Below are 13,816 nucleotides of genomic sequence, written 5' to 3'. Positions count from 1 at the left end.
TTTGACTCAGCAGGTACAGAATTAGGGACCCCACGCCTTATTATCAAGCCCCATTTTATTACTGATGGGAATCTAGACACAAAGAGGGCTAGTTACTTCCCCAGAGACCCAGTGTGCACCCTAATTCTATCCCTGAAAAATAAAACAGACTTTTTTCTTCATTCTCATGTGACTAACAAGATAAACTCCATTTGGCTGCTTTTAGCCAAAGAAATCACAGTGAATGAAAGTCTGGTTCATATTTATGTAGTTTACTGCTAGGCATGTGCTGTGTGAAAGAGACAGTAAAGTCAGGTTTCTCATTTTATCAAGTTTGTTTCTTACAATATTTTAAAAATTTGATTTTCCCCCCTCCTTTTGGTTTGCTGTACAAACACGGAGGAGGAAAAGATGACCTTTCACCTGTGTAACTGTAGCTCTTTCCCTATCAAGTCATAAAATAATGAGATATTTTTAGGTTCCAAAGAAAAGGTTCATATGAATCATTTTAGTAGAAATATTTCCCAAATCATAAAGCAACATAAATGCATGTATTGTTTTATAGCATATGGCTATTAAAGTTTAATTTAAAATGTGTATGAAAACATTGTCTTTAGTACAATTCATCCCTATTTTTTTCTGTTTATCATAATTTGTTTTGAAACTGAATCGTTTTACAGTTTTCCATATGCCTGTTGTGCTAATAAATTCTGAATAAGCAAGAAAACTCTTTTCTAAACTAAAAATCTTGGTTCCCAATGAAACATTTTAATACATTTAATATGAAGAACATAAATTTCCTTCTTAGGCTTTCCATTAAACGTCAACCCTAAGATTTAACCTGGGATAAGCATATGTGATTTCAGTCAATATCTCTGTTGACTTTGCCCTGAAGCAGATAATTAATCTTTCCCATAGAAAGCTACTCTGGACAATTTGGTGGGACAAAATATCTTGAAAACATATTTAAAAGACTAATATGGGCACGAGTATGACAAAATATACTCAAATCTGACCTTTGAAATTTAGAATCTTTGGTAAAATACAGAATATCTTTCAACCTGTGTTTGGGAGCCACTGATGTAGTCAGCCAGGTAGCAAATTCTCCATGCCCAGAGAGTCTCCATTTTCCAGGAATCAAAACGGTTTTTTGTCCCTCACACTTTAATACAGTAAAATGACTGACTTCCTAGTACTCAAACACATAAGCTACCATGTCCATTCTTTAATCCCATGGAGATATGATTAAAGGAACAAAATCCTATGGGGATCAAATCCTTCAACATGGCATCAGTGGGTGTGGCTAACCACAACATAGAGGTTTGTGCGTACGGTTTTTAGCCAACTATATCGGTCTCAGTGCTTTTCTCTTCCCTAACAAAAACAAAAGCAAAAACAACAAGCCAGCAAAATTAACCCAAATGATAAAACTCTATGCCTTGGCCGTGGCCGCAACTGTTCAGCGTTCCAAACCCCAGGGTCGTCCTTCCCCGCCTCCCCTTCTCCCTGGCCCTCTCCTGCCATCTCACTGGCCATAACTCAACCAACCCAACTGAACCAGTCAGTTTTAAATTTCAGTTGGGACCTTGGTGACCTGTTAATGAATCTACAGAGAGGAGAAAAACTCACAGTGTTGAGTTATGCCTGGTGTTGCTAGCTGACTTGGAGTCAGAAATGCTTGAAGCGTTAACGTAATTGCAAGAATGTGAAAAATGAAGCGCTGGGCTCCTGAGCAAAGTGAAAGGTCAAAGCGAGCCTCACACACAACAAGTCTTTGGAAGATAGCCTCATTAGACCATTAAGTCTGCTTCTCCTTTCCCGTTCTCTTGTACCATGTTTAAGGTGTTTTGTTTTTATTAATAGATACATTTCCCCCTTTGTGGCACCATGATTTGGGGTGGTGGGAGGAGAGGAGTCTTAGAAAGCTTTTCAGATTTAACCACACTGAGAAGTCTTTCTCCAAGACATAGAAACACAATTAAAGCCACTGCATTAGATTCATTGAATTTATATACATTTCATCTTCAAAATTCTTTATAGTTTAGTTCTCTTACATACAACCAAAGTGATCTAATAAAAAACAGTACAGAAAGCTTAAATAGATACAGTTCACCAGTTCTTCCACAATTTACCATCTGACAGTATTCATTCTGTGTTAGTTGCAGCTTGCTTAAACCTAGATTCTAAGTTGGACCTATTCACAACTTAACAACATCCTAGAAGGGACACTTCTCTAAACTCTTCCAGAATACTAGGAATCCAAAATCTATGACCAGGAACTTGGAAATATAAAGGCACTCACTCTACATCAACCATCGTTTTTTAAATGGCATATATGACTACAGCTCAAGCTGTTAAACTGTCCTCCACTTGGAAGACTGTCTAATGCTTAAATATTGTGGCCATAAACACAGTCATAATAGAGATGAAATAGACCTAGGAGATCAGACACCATCTAATGTAAAATATTAAAAAGTAAAATCTATATACTTTCCTGGCCCACGTTCAATAATGCATCTTCTTTTAAATAATAATTTTAGCCATAGAAGAGTCAACCCTACCAATATATAATTGCTCTCTGTGCAATAGGTGAGCCTTAAATGGTAAAATTTATTCTAAATGACTCTAGGCTTTCTTGTCATCTGTAGTTGACGTCCCCCTTGCCTTCTAATTATTTGAATTTTTACAATTTGTGACAAAAGTCTCACCATGGCAGCTGAATAGAAATGGGGACAAATCTAAGAATTTCAAAATCCATCTTCCCAATACAATTCCATATAAAATTTGCATGGCACTTTGGAACTAATAAGAACAGATTTTTACATCATGTGTGCTTTACAGGCATCATTGCTTGATTATAGAAAACCCTTATAGTTGATTTACAAATAAAATATCCCATTTATAGTATAACTCAACCAACTGTATCACAGAAGCAAAGATCTGTCATTCTGTTTGCTTACACCCAGGAGTAAAGAGTAGATAACCAAATTTGTCAAAGAATTGGCAGAACAAATCGATTGTTATTGTAATGCTTGCTTAAAGATTAGACGACTCTTTTTTGTTTTGTTTTGTTTTTGGTGAGGAATGTAAGTTAAGGGAAGGAAATACTGTCTCCCTAAATAGCAGCCATTTATACTCCCTAACCTGCCACGCTCCTGTTTACAGTGAGGCTGATGTACCAATATAAAATACTGATGTTATTTCAGTCATGCCCACTTTCACAAGGAAAATCCTTGACTTTTTACCTTGCTCACTGCTGTTGTCTCCACTCTGGGACGCATGGCCCCCACTGGAGGGCCCCGGGGTGCCTGCTGAATGGGTGGAAGTTGCATCGTCGTGGTCTCGCCAAGATGCAGGATTCTGATGTCAGGAGGCCAAGGAATTTTTCCACAGTGACCATTTCAGCCATAAATGACGAACCAAGGGGAAAGGTGCAGAGAGAGGCAAAAAACATGTACATATTAGTATTTGTAGAACTAGGTATATACAGATGCCATGTTACAGTACGTTGTCTTTTCAGCAATAGGTACCAAAAGGAAAAAAGATGCACTAGAATCATGATGAAGTGATAGTCATGTCAGTGTACATATTTGTTACAACCAATTGAAACAGATGCCCTACAATGGATGCATTTTATTATATACAAATTATACGTCAATAAAGTGAATTTTTAAAGTTAGAAAAAAAAAGCCTTAAAAATCTAAAAGTTTGCTCTTTAATTAATTATGGCACGCTCTTCCAAGAAATAGGTCCCAATGCTCTTGGATACCAAACACTTCAGAATATTAACACATCTACAAAACTCAACAACTCCCTTAAAAATTCAGATTGGAGAATGTATGGGACAGCCCTTCACATCAAATGCATTGCCCTAAAAAGGCCTGAATTAACTCTCAAAATTATTGGCAACTGATTATATCAGTGACAAAGACAATAATATTAATCAATGCATCAATACCTTCCTTGCTGTTTAATGTGCACAAACGACAATCAGAAAATGAAACAGCTATGAACTGCGATCCACCTAATAAATTGGAGAGGACTTCCTTTAGAGCTGCATGGAAGGTTTAAAGTCACAGAGCAGTGCTTTTTCCTGAAAGAACTGCTCATTTTAAAGGACGTGTAAGGTAAGCCGAGAGTTATAGTTCATGCTACTTTGCTGAGTGTATTCTTCTCCTGTTCCTCCTCCCCTTTCCTGATCAGTCCCAATACCCTGCTGTCGCTTAAAGGAAAACAGGAATTCTAATGTACAGGAAGGACTTTATCAGCACCACATGAAGGCAGGCAAGAGATGGAATTTCCTCTGGCAGAAACAGAGAGTAGGAACAGCATGTGAAACAGACCAGCCTTAAGGTCAGAGTTGTACACTTGTCACCTGTATGCGATAACTTCGACTAAGCCCACAGATCTACTGGCAAGCAAATCTGTTGGGGGTGGGGGTAGGGGTGGGGGTGCAGTACTTTGAGAGCAAAATAAAAAGCCTCGTCAGTCCCTCAAAGTACACTATTTCTTACAAGAATTGGTTATTAAGGACTCAGACAGACTGACATGTCTATAGGCAACATGCTAACATCTCGACCACTTGAAGACAATCTTGCCATGCTGTCATTATACATATTTTATCCAGAAAAAAAGGTCAGTCTATCATTTTCTCAACCTCAACCCTATGATGTACAAATAGAACATAAAACTTCACCAAAATAAAGTCAAGAAACCAAAGAGAGAAAAAATAAGGAACTATTATCACTTGGAGCAGCAACAACAACAAAAATCTGTTTGCCTCTATAGATCTGTCTCAAACCACTGTAAGTTAACATTTAGCATTTTTGATAGATGGTGAAATGTCCCAAAGTTCTAGAGATTAATAACATCTCTATCGAATAATGCTGTTGGCACTGCTGTCAGGCAAGCCACAGATTCAAAGGCAAAACCTTAAGCAGAAACTTTGTGACTGTAAGTACTGCACATGTATATATCTCTCTAAAGTAAAGATACATTTTTGAAAGTATTGATAGATTTGGGAACAAAGTTGAACAGAATAAAACGAAAACCAAGGTTCTGCTGCCTGCATGAAGACAAAGTCATGCCTGTGATTTTCTTATCTAAGTTCGAAACTCTTCCAATAGTTTCTAGCTAAAAGCAAGCAGAATGCAGGGGCTCTTCAAGCTTTGCAGACTCTTCGAGTCAGCTGTTTGCCGGATAGTAATCAGATAAAGAGCTAGAAGAATTACAAGAAAAAAGAAAGAAAGAAAAAAACAATAGCATGGCATGAGGTTAGTCTTGCAACAACACTGGCTAGAGCCTTCTTTTAGAAACGGCAATAATAGTCACCTAAGCTAAACTTTTCAGTTAAACTTTGCATCACTAAAACAGCAAGTGATGTGAATTTTATGCACTGCATGCTTTTTATTAAGCTGGTGGCTATAAAAGCTCCTTACCCCTCAAGAAAATTACGATAATTAACTACTAACACCTCAACTATGTTTTAAGGCAAATGTTATCTAACAGCTATTTTATAATCATTCAAATGAAGCTCCAGCGAGTCTTTCTGTTTGGACATGAGAGTGATTTCAAGGGATCACTCAGAAGGACTTCTTGCAATGGAAAGCACTGTCTTGTCCTCATCAGTCAAACCTGTACTGAGTTTTAAAGTCAGGCCTCACAAGTTTACAACTCAGTTGATTTCCTTCGCTGGTGTTTTGGAGGAGGCAGTCTCTAAATTAAAGGGGTGAGAGATGAGCCACATAAGCAAATAATACTTTTAGAGCAGCTAGTTCCTCCAAATCAGCTGGGTCTTGGATTTTCAGCTCAGTCCTGAAGTTTGCTCAAGTTCACTTTCACTGTCTAACCCACCATGCCCCTATTTCTTCCCCCTTACCTTCCTCACATCCTCAAAGAGGCTGCCCTACAAGTGTCACAAGGTGCTTATCTCCATAGTAGATCTCCATAGATCTACTTTGCAAGTCTGACACAAACTAGTACCAGGATATTCATGTAACTTGGAAGTAGGAAAAACAGCTGAATCCCTCCGGGGTTTGAAAGTTGAAGAGTTACCCCCAAGTTGCCTGTATTCAGCTACACCACAGTGATGTGATCAAATACACATATAAATATTGATAATCTGGTCAATAAAAAGTGCTACCTCCTTGATCACAAAACACTGGGAGCAACATGGATAGCTACAATATAGTCCTTTACACATAAGATTGGTTTGTTCTTAGACTGAAGTATTTGTTTGTATCACAACTCCTTTCTTCTTCTTTCCCCTCCCTAGATAGTTTCCAAGTTTACATCCTTCAAGAATAACTGCTTGGCTTTCTGCCAAATTATATGCAGAAGTTTAGTGAATCTTGAAACCAAAGTGGCATATGAAAGCATGTAAAACACATGACGTACTTAGAAAAATAAAGAGAAATGCTCTCTGTGTATATGCGTGTGGGTGAGGAGTCAGGTAGGTGCATTCCACAATATATGTCCTGCTCTTCAGCCCCAGGTATCATGAAGACATTCGAGGGCAAGGAAAAGACATGTTTCTATTCTCAGGGGCTTTCATTAATTAGGAGTCAAATACAGTACTCTTCTGGCTCTTACGTAATTGCATTAAAGAGCAGTGTTAGCAGGAGAAAAGCAGTGAATACTGAGTGGAGCACAATGGAAGGAGATGGAAGATAGATACAAGAAGCTAGGTCTCCAGGGGCAGTATTTTCTATTTGCTGGGCTACAGACTCACAGCTGATAATGCAAGTTGTAATTAATATAAAAGCAGGAGACAAGATGGGGAGAGCTTGTAGTAGCGGGGCCACAAGAGATCACTCTGCACCTCTCCTCTGTTTCTCATTTACACACAGCTCTCCCTACAAAACACAATTCTGCCAGCGTTTCCTCCCTTGAAAGTTAAAAAAAAAAACTGATTTAGCACCATCATTGAATTTTACTAAATCTAGGAAAGAGCATAGAGCGGACAGGCATCTCTGGGCAGAAAAAGCAAATCCTCCATGCACCTCTTTTGTTGAGGCTGTAGAGATGGTGGACATTATAATGTTTTACAGCAATGTGGTACTTCTGGGGGAGACCTGCTGATAGGATACTATTTAATAATTCCCAGCGAACTGGTGGTATTTCCCTGTTGAAATGATTCCACCCAGCTCATGGTTCTTCCGTTGAAAAAGACAATGAAGTAAAATGTGTAAGTGTTTCTGAATAAATACAAAACTGAATGGGGAAGTAAAAAGTATTAGGTTTCCAGGAGTTAAAAAAAGAAGCCACACCACACACAAGTTCGACCTCAGATCATCTGAAACTCATCTTAGACTCCAGACGAAGAGGTGATGCAATGGATGTGGTGTAGGAGAAAGAATCCTAGATTGGAATTAAGACTCGAGGGTGCCACCTCCAACTGTCACATGACCTCAGGTGATGCACTTCATTTCCCTGGAACATGTTTCCTTTCTCTCTTTAAAATTAAGAAGTCAGACAAAATAATCCCTAAGGTCACTTCCACTTCTTCTTTCTATTATTAAAAAAATACTTTAAGCATTTGATTTTCTAGAACCCACAAAACTAAAACACAATATAGAACACCAAGCCCAAAGTAATACAAGAACTTGGAAAATACTGTAAAGTAATTCAGAATATGTGTTTGTAGGTAGAAAGTAAGAATAAACATCTATAAAGATATTTAATCAGCACATGGAGCATGCAAAACTAATTTGACTAGAGATGTTCAAATGACAAAGTCAAGATATGCTCGCATCAGTACACATAATTAATGTAACTTACAGATTTCCTATGACTTTAAGATGTTTTCATATCTTAACAGTTAACATTGTGCGAAAATCATTTTTAAAAATAAGAGGAAGACTCCTATCATGAGGTAGTCAAACCTACAAAAGTTCAAGACGTTAACTGTGCAATTTGAAAAAAATGTTGGAATTTCAATTTCGTTATTCCAAAGTTGACATAAGAACTCAGGAGAACTGTGTGTGCTTTCAGAAGGTGGACTCACTCTTTAAAAATGTAAATAGAACCGGGGTCTTTCCCTCATCTCCCTGCTTCCCCCCTCTATTAAGCTTTGAGAATTAATACGTGAGCAACTCTCATGGAAATGGCAAACACTCTTTGCAAATGATTCCTCCTCTGGTGGAGCAACTTTTAGAGAAGATAGAAATTTCTTATACTATTAGTGTACTATCATGTTATAAAATATCTCCTGTAATTTTGAAATGGAATATTGCATAGAATGTTAAGCCTGAAAAAAAAACGAGAAAATGAATTTTTAAAATATCAAACTTTTCATCTGATTGTGGATATCTGTTGTTGTCAAGTGCACTTTTGTTTAATTTTATCTCATTGCAGTTACTCTGAAAGCATACTCCAACCGCACAACCTACATGATTTCACTAACATAATTATTCTCGATGGGAAATTAACAGAAAAGCCATCAACCAGCAGAAACTACACAACAACAGAAAACTCATGCCCCTGGCCCCTGGCCAGGTCTCCTTGAGTTGGTGGACACGGCTCAGAGGTGCGACCTTCCTGAAACAGGTCCCCCAAGAACTTGGATAACATACCGTGAGGTCTAACCTTACACCAGAACATAAGAAATTATCTGATAAAATAAATCATTCATATTATTAATGTTATTTTCACATCCCAATGTCTCCTCTTTTATATTCTATAGACCAATCACTTAGACTGCTCTCTCTCCTCACTGCCCATTCCCTGCTGATTTTTCAGACACTTGCCTGAATTCTGTCAGGAACAAGGTTCTGGGGATTCTCCCCTTTGACTTGACTCAATTTTTAAAAACTGTGTAGACATAAATAAATTTGACATATTCAGAGCTATGAAAGAAAACAACAGCATATCTTCTCTTAAATTACAGCCTTCAAAATAAAAATTTAAATAATTTTTCTTTTATTACTCAGCTTATCAGAGCCAGTCAATTTTTAGGTACCTGCCATTAATTTTTAGTAGATACAATTTTATTTTCTTCCCTATATTTAATTCATCCAAAAAACAAATACAATGCAATTTCTTAAGCACATTATAGAAATAACTATATAACTACGCACCTTCAGGCCAATAGAGCTTAGGTCAGAGAATGTATTTCAAAAACAAATATAATTCATTTATCTAAACTTGATCTAAAGATACGTAGTATCTTTATATGTAAATAGAAAGATATATTTCATTTGTCTGCACTCGATCTAGACTTGACATAAAATTATGTAAAGTAGATAATGTGTACATCACCTATTATTAGAGAAACAATCCAGACTAGGAAAAGCGTGATCATGGCATAACAGTTTTCAAGTTGAAACTTTTTTTTTTCAAGAATTGGTTTCTTGACAAGTTTATTTTAAAAAATAAATAAATTTGAATGTCTAGGAAACTTAACAAGAACTGCACATGGAAAATGGAGTTCTATTTCTTTTCACCATTATATTTTTCTCCCCAATATTCCAAAGAATACTATAACCGTTACAGGTAGCTGTTTCCTACCTATAACAATTACTCTTATATGATAATAAAAGTATAAGATGAAATCTTTATAATATTAAAAATATTAGCAAGCATTCACTATGAATCTCCTAAACATGATAAAATTGTAGCCCATGTTGCAACTTTTATTTTCTATTCAATTCCAAACTTTTTTATTAGTATGCCCATCATGTAAGTGTCAATGAACGAACAAATGAATTTAATGTATGGAAGGTAAGACATTATGGCTGTCTTCCATTCATGCATCTATGTTACATCAAATTATTTATAGAATATTATAGAATGTGAAATCAACATGACAACAACCTTGTTCACTAGGCAAGAGTATGTAAAACTCATTTTTAAAAGTTGGCCTCGAATACTTGCTTTTGAGATATTTATATCAATTAATTTTATATATTTCTATTTTTTAAAATTTTAATAAGAAAAATCAAAAGCTATTTTGGTGCCTAATACTTTGCTCCTGACACTTCTGTCTTTGCTTCCCACTACTCAGAATCACATACTGACTCTTTCTTTTCTCTTTCATTCTCTCTCTCCCTGCTTGCTCCTTCCTTAAACACACACACACACACACACACCCTCACACAAAGTAGCTTGATACCACTTAATAAGGATAGAGGTGTATGTGTTTTGGGGGTGTCAAACAGCTGTCACAAACTGTCACCTCCAGAAGAGAAACCTTGGCACACAACAAATTAAACTACACTTCTTTTTTAGCTGTCATTATTCATAGCCAATAAGTTGAAATGTTCTCAGCATTTCATGTGCAAATAAAACCACGAGGAAGCCAGTAGATCAGAATAGTGGGCCAGCAGATAAAAAAGAGAAAACAACACGCTGTCTCGGTCCTTCAGAAGTGGCTCATCATCACCCCTGCACCAGCAAGCACCAAATGAGATCCAGCCTGGGGCAATGTATTAAATATGCATATCAAAGCAAATGAAAAAGTAAACCTGGAGATTCAAATTGGATACATTTACATGCTGAAAATGTCCCACTCATACGACTTTTCAGGTAGTGGGTCTGAGGAGGCATGTTCACTTTTTTGTGGCTGGGGGGAGTTGAGGGAGGAGGAATAGCCTGCAGAAGAGGCTGAACATAAGAGGATCACTCTGTAGGGGAAGACTTGGGAAAGAATACATTCCGTACACTTAAGGTGTCAAAGTACCAAAAAGGGTAAAAAAAAAAAAAAAACTCTCCAAGGTTTTCTCTCATCTCCTACATAAAATTCAAATCTGTGGGAAACTTCACCATTTCCCACTCGGATTGCTGGTGGAACAAATTATTGCTTCCTTTGCAAACAAATAGCAGGGGGGCTAAAGTAAAAATGTTATAGTTCAGACTCTAGGAAATAAAAGGCTTTAAATTATGATGCCCAATGAGGTGGTAAGCCCTCATGGGTTCAAAATAAATCAGTTGTCATATTTACTTGATTGGGGGCCTCTAAGAGAGGCAACAAATGTTACAGTTGATTCTTTTATTCAAAGATGATGACTGTTGCATTATTAAAGCACTATCTTCTTAGGTATAACTTCTTTCCTGAGTATAATTTAATATTCCAAATAGTACCATAAACTGGCATTGTTGATCAGCCAATTCTATAAACAGCCTAGTCTATCCTATCTCTTCTATATAAACATCAGCATGCTCTAGCTCCATATACCCACTTGAAAAAACAATTCCAAGAAACTATTCTAGAAAACCAAGTAGTCAAGACCCCTATAAATGACATGAGAAAAGCTTTTGCTGCAGAAAACTGTGAAGTTTTCATCCTACAAACCATGTAACTAGATGCCTTCCCAGTCCCCCCAATAGCGCAAAATGCACATGAATTTAGAAACAGGAAGCAATGAAAACAAACAAGTAAATGACAACAACAAATACTTCGAAGGCAGTGTCATGCCCTGTCGACCACAACCACACAGCATATAGCTACATATCAGCAAATAAACTTGCCATAGCTGCTTGTTGCACCCACTTGATTTCAGTGAATATACTTAATATACAAAAGAGCTCCCTAACATCTCCCTCCCAGTGATGGAAAAAGCCAAGAATAAAGACAGGCATGGGAGCCTTCAACACCACAGTATTTATTCTGTCTCAGAACTGGACATCGGGACTGACGTTTTCTTTTTTTTTAATAGAAACTTCTGTCCTTAGGCTATATGGCTTTCCATAGAGCACAAAGGCTACTCATTAAAATCTGTGACTGTATATTTTCAAAACTTTTGGAGAAGGAAGGGGAGAAACTTATTCTCAAGGTATCTCAACTCATTCCTCTTACCACCTAGGAGTGGGGGGTGATGGTGGTGATACCAACCACCTTCAAGCCTTGACGCCCATTTAACTCCACAGAGTGCTAAATTAATATTTCAGCCATCAAGTTAGCAGACTATAGCCTGTATCATTCAGGTTGTGAGTTCAATTGACTGTAATCTATGGACACCCTGTCCCCCACCCCCAGGCTTGAGTTCCTATAAATAAACTGCTGTTCACACCCACTCTTTAACCTCTCCACTCTTGCCTTTCCTACCAGCTGCAATCTTTCTTCTCTTTGCTTCTTTTTCAAATTTTCAGTCTCACTACATATGCCTTTTTTTTTTTTTAAGCATCAGACTCACTAGATCAGTTCCAAAATAGGATTAAAAACAGAGAGAATAGAAATCTCCGTTCCCGGCCTGACACACATGGGTCCCTCCTTACTATACTCTCCGTTCTCATTCACCAACTCTTTTAAGTGTTAAAATTCAACCACTAACCTATGTTTACTCAATCACAATTCCCTTCAGCTTTCTGTAATACATTGTTAATATTTGTTTCATCAAGGTTACTGTCTTTTATTACCAAGATGCTTCAGGCACTTGGCATTAAGTTCATACACTGACAATAAGTTTCTATACAGCATAAGCTCAGAAAACTAGAATGGGTTCACTCCTTTTATTTCAAATGCAATGCAAGATTTACAATAATTCTCAGAATTGCCATCTCTGCGAGAAACTGAGAAATCAGTCCTTGCTCCCCAATTCTCTCCCATCCTGTCCAGTAAACTTTCCTGCCTCCTTCTCTCCCTGCTGCACTGATTACAGAATTGAGAAAGCATAAAAAGGCAGCGGTCACCGTATCAAGCAGACAATTTGCTAACACTCAAGTTACCAAATCCAGGAAACTTTACACATTAGAAGCACAAATCACTCTATTAACTTGCTGTTTGTTTGTTTTTTTTTTTTAATTCTCAACATAAATAAGGAAGGGGTCCAAGAAAAGGGAAATACAGATGAAAGGTGTGGAAGAAGTAGTGAGAAAGGGAGGAAAAGACTCCCAGAGAGACCAAATTTTTTATTTTAAAAAGGAAACCTCAGTCAGTGGAGCTAGAGGTTGCAACAAAATTTTCAAAACTGCTGTGCCCAGTGGTCTTAAAAGAATGCCAAAAGCTCACAGACTTACATGGTCAGCGAGATTTGTGGAGGAGCCTGAAAGTTCTTCGTGATCCGACTTGGAGCTGCCGTCTCTTTCATCAATGACGAGGTCTATAGGCATCTTCCCCTTCAAACAGCTAATGTACCGGTGGCAGAAGTTATCACACAGTTCATGGACCTAGAAGGAGGTCATGATGGAGGGTTCAGCTTGTGTTGTTGTTGTTGTTGTCATGGTTTTGTTTCATTTTTTTAAGGGGAAAAAGTACCAGGTTGCAAGGTTACATTTGGAAAGAGCAACAGTGCCATGTCTTCCAAACTAACTCTAATTAATGGGTGTAATAGTTGAAGGCAAGGAAACAATAGAGCAATTGTTGTAGCAGATATTATTCTCGAGAGACTTCCCTGAGCAACAAGTTACAATAAAGGGAACAGAAACAGGACTGGAAATAACTGGGTTCAGGTTGGGACTCCTTGGGGGGAAAATCCGATTTGATGATAACATCAAAACGTAAGGATGCAGGAACTGGGAACAGCATTAGCATTTGCGATTCAATAAGCTAGGAATTTTGTATGTTTTCAGGAGAAAATGATTGAGCTGCAGAGCTATGTAAAGACACCCTAGCCAGAATGATTCCCTCTGCTAGCACCTAATGCATGCCCTGGGCCTAATAGAGATGCAAGCAGGCTGAATGTCCAGTAACACAAATGGTTTGCTGCATTTCAAAATAATCCTCAATGCCTGGGGGAAAATAAAGGAGGGTAGGGGAGGCGGCTACTTTAAAAGGCAGGGTTGTCTTAATTCACCCATCCTCCGAGCCCCTGGGTTTGAAGAGCAATTTGAGGGAAAGACTAGGTAACAAGTTGCTCAAAATCTCTCCAGGTGCTCAGACTGGAGGTTTGTTAAAAACACT

General features: G+C 37.7%; 1 protein-coding gene across 10 annotated transcripts in view; it reads right to left on the bottom strand.

Moving 5' to 3' along the window:
• The window catches only part of MEIS2 (Meis homeobox 2), a 222,581-nt gene that overhangs the window by 202,619 nt on the left and 6,146 nt on the right, over positions 1-13,816 (bottom strand). For all 10 annotated transcript variants that reach the window (XM_018054480.1, XM_018054483.1, XM_018054485.1 and 7 more), the window contains 2 exons: positions 12,934-13,083; positions 3,225-3,339 (listed from right to left, as the gene is read on the bottom strand). In XM_018054480.1, the coding sequence (XP_017909969.1) occupies positions 3,225-3,339; positions 12,934-13,083 (265 nt within the window). The remainder of the gene's footprint in view (positions 1-3,224; positions 3,340-12,933; positions 13,084-13,816) is intronic.

The sequence above is a fragment of the Capra hircus genome, chromosome 10 (genome assembly GCF_001704415.2).
Source record: "Capra hircus breed San Clemente chromosome 10, ASM170441v1, whole genome shotgun sequence".
Taxonomy (NCBI): domain Eukaryota; kingdom Metazoa; phylum Chordata; class Mammalia; order Artiodactyla; family Bovidae; genus Capra; species Capra hircus.
This window is presented reverse-complemented; position numbering and strand designations above follow the sequence as displayed.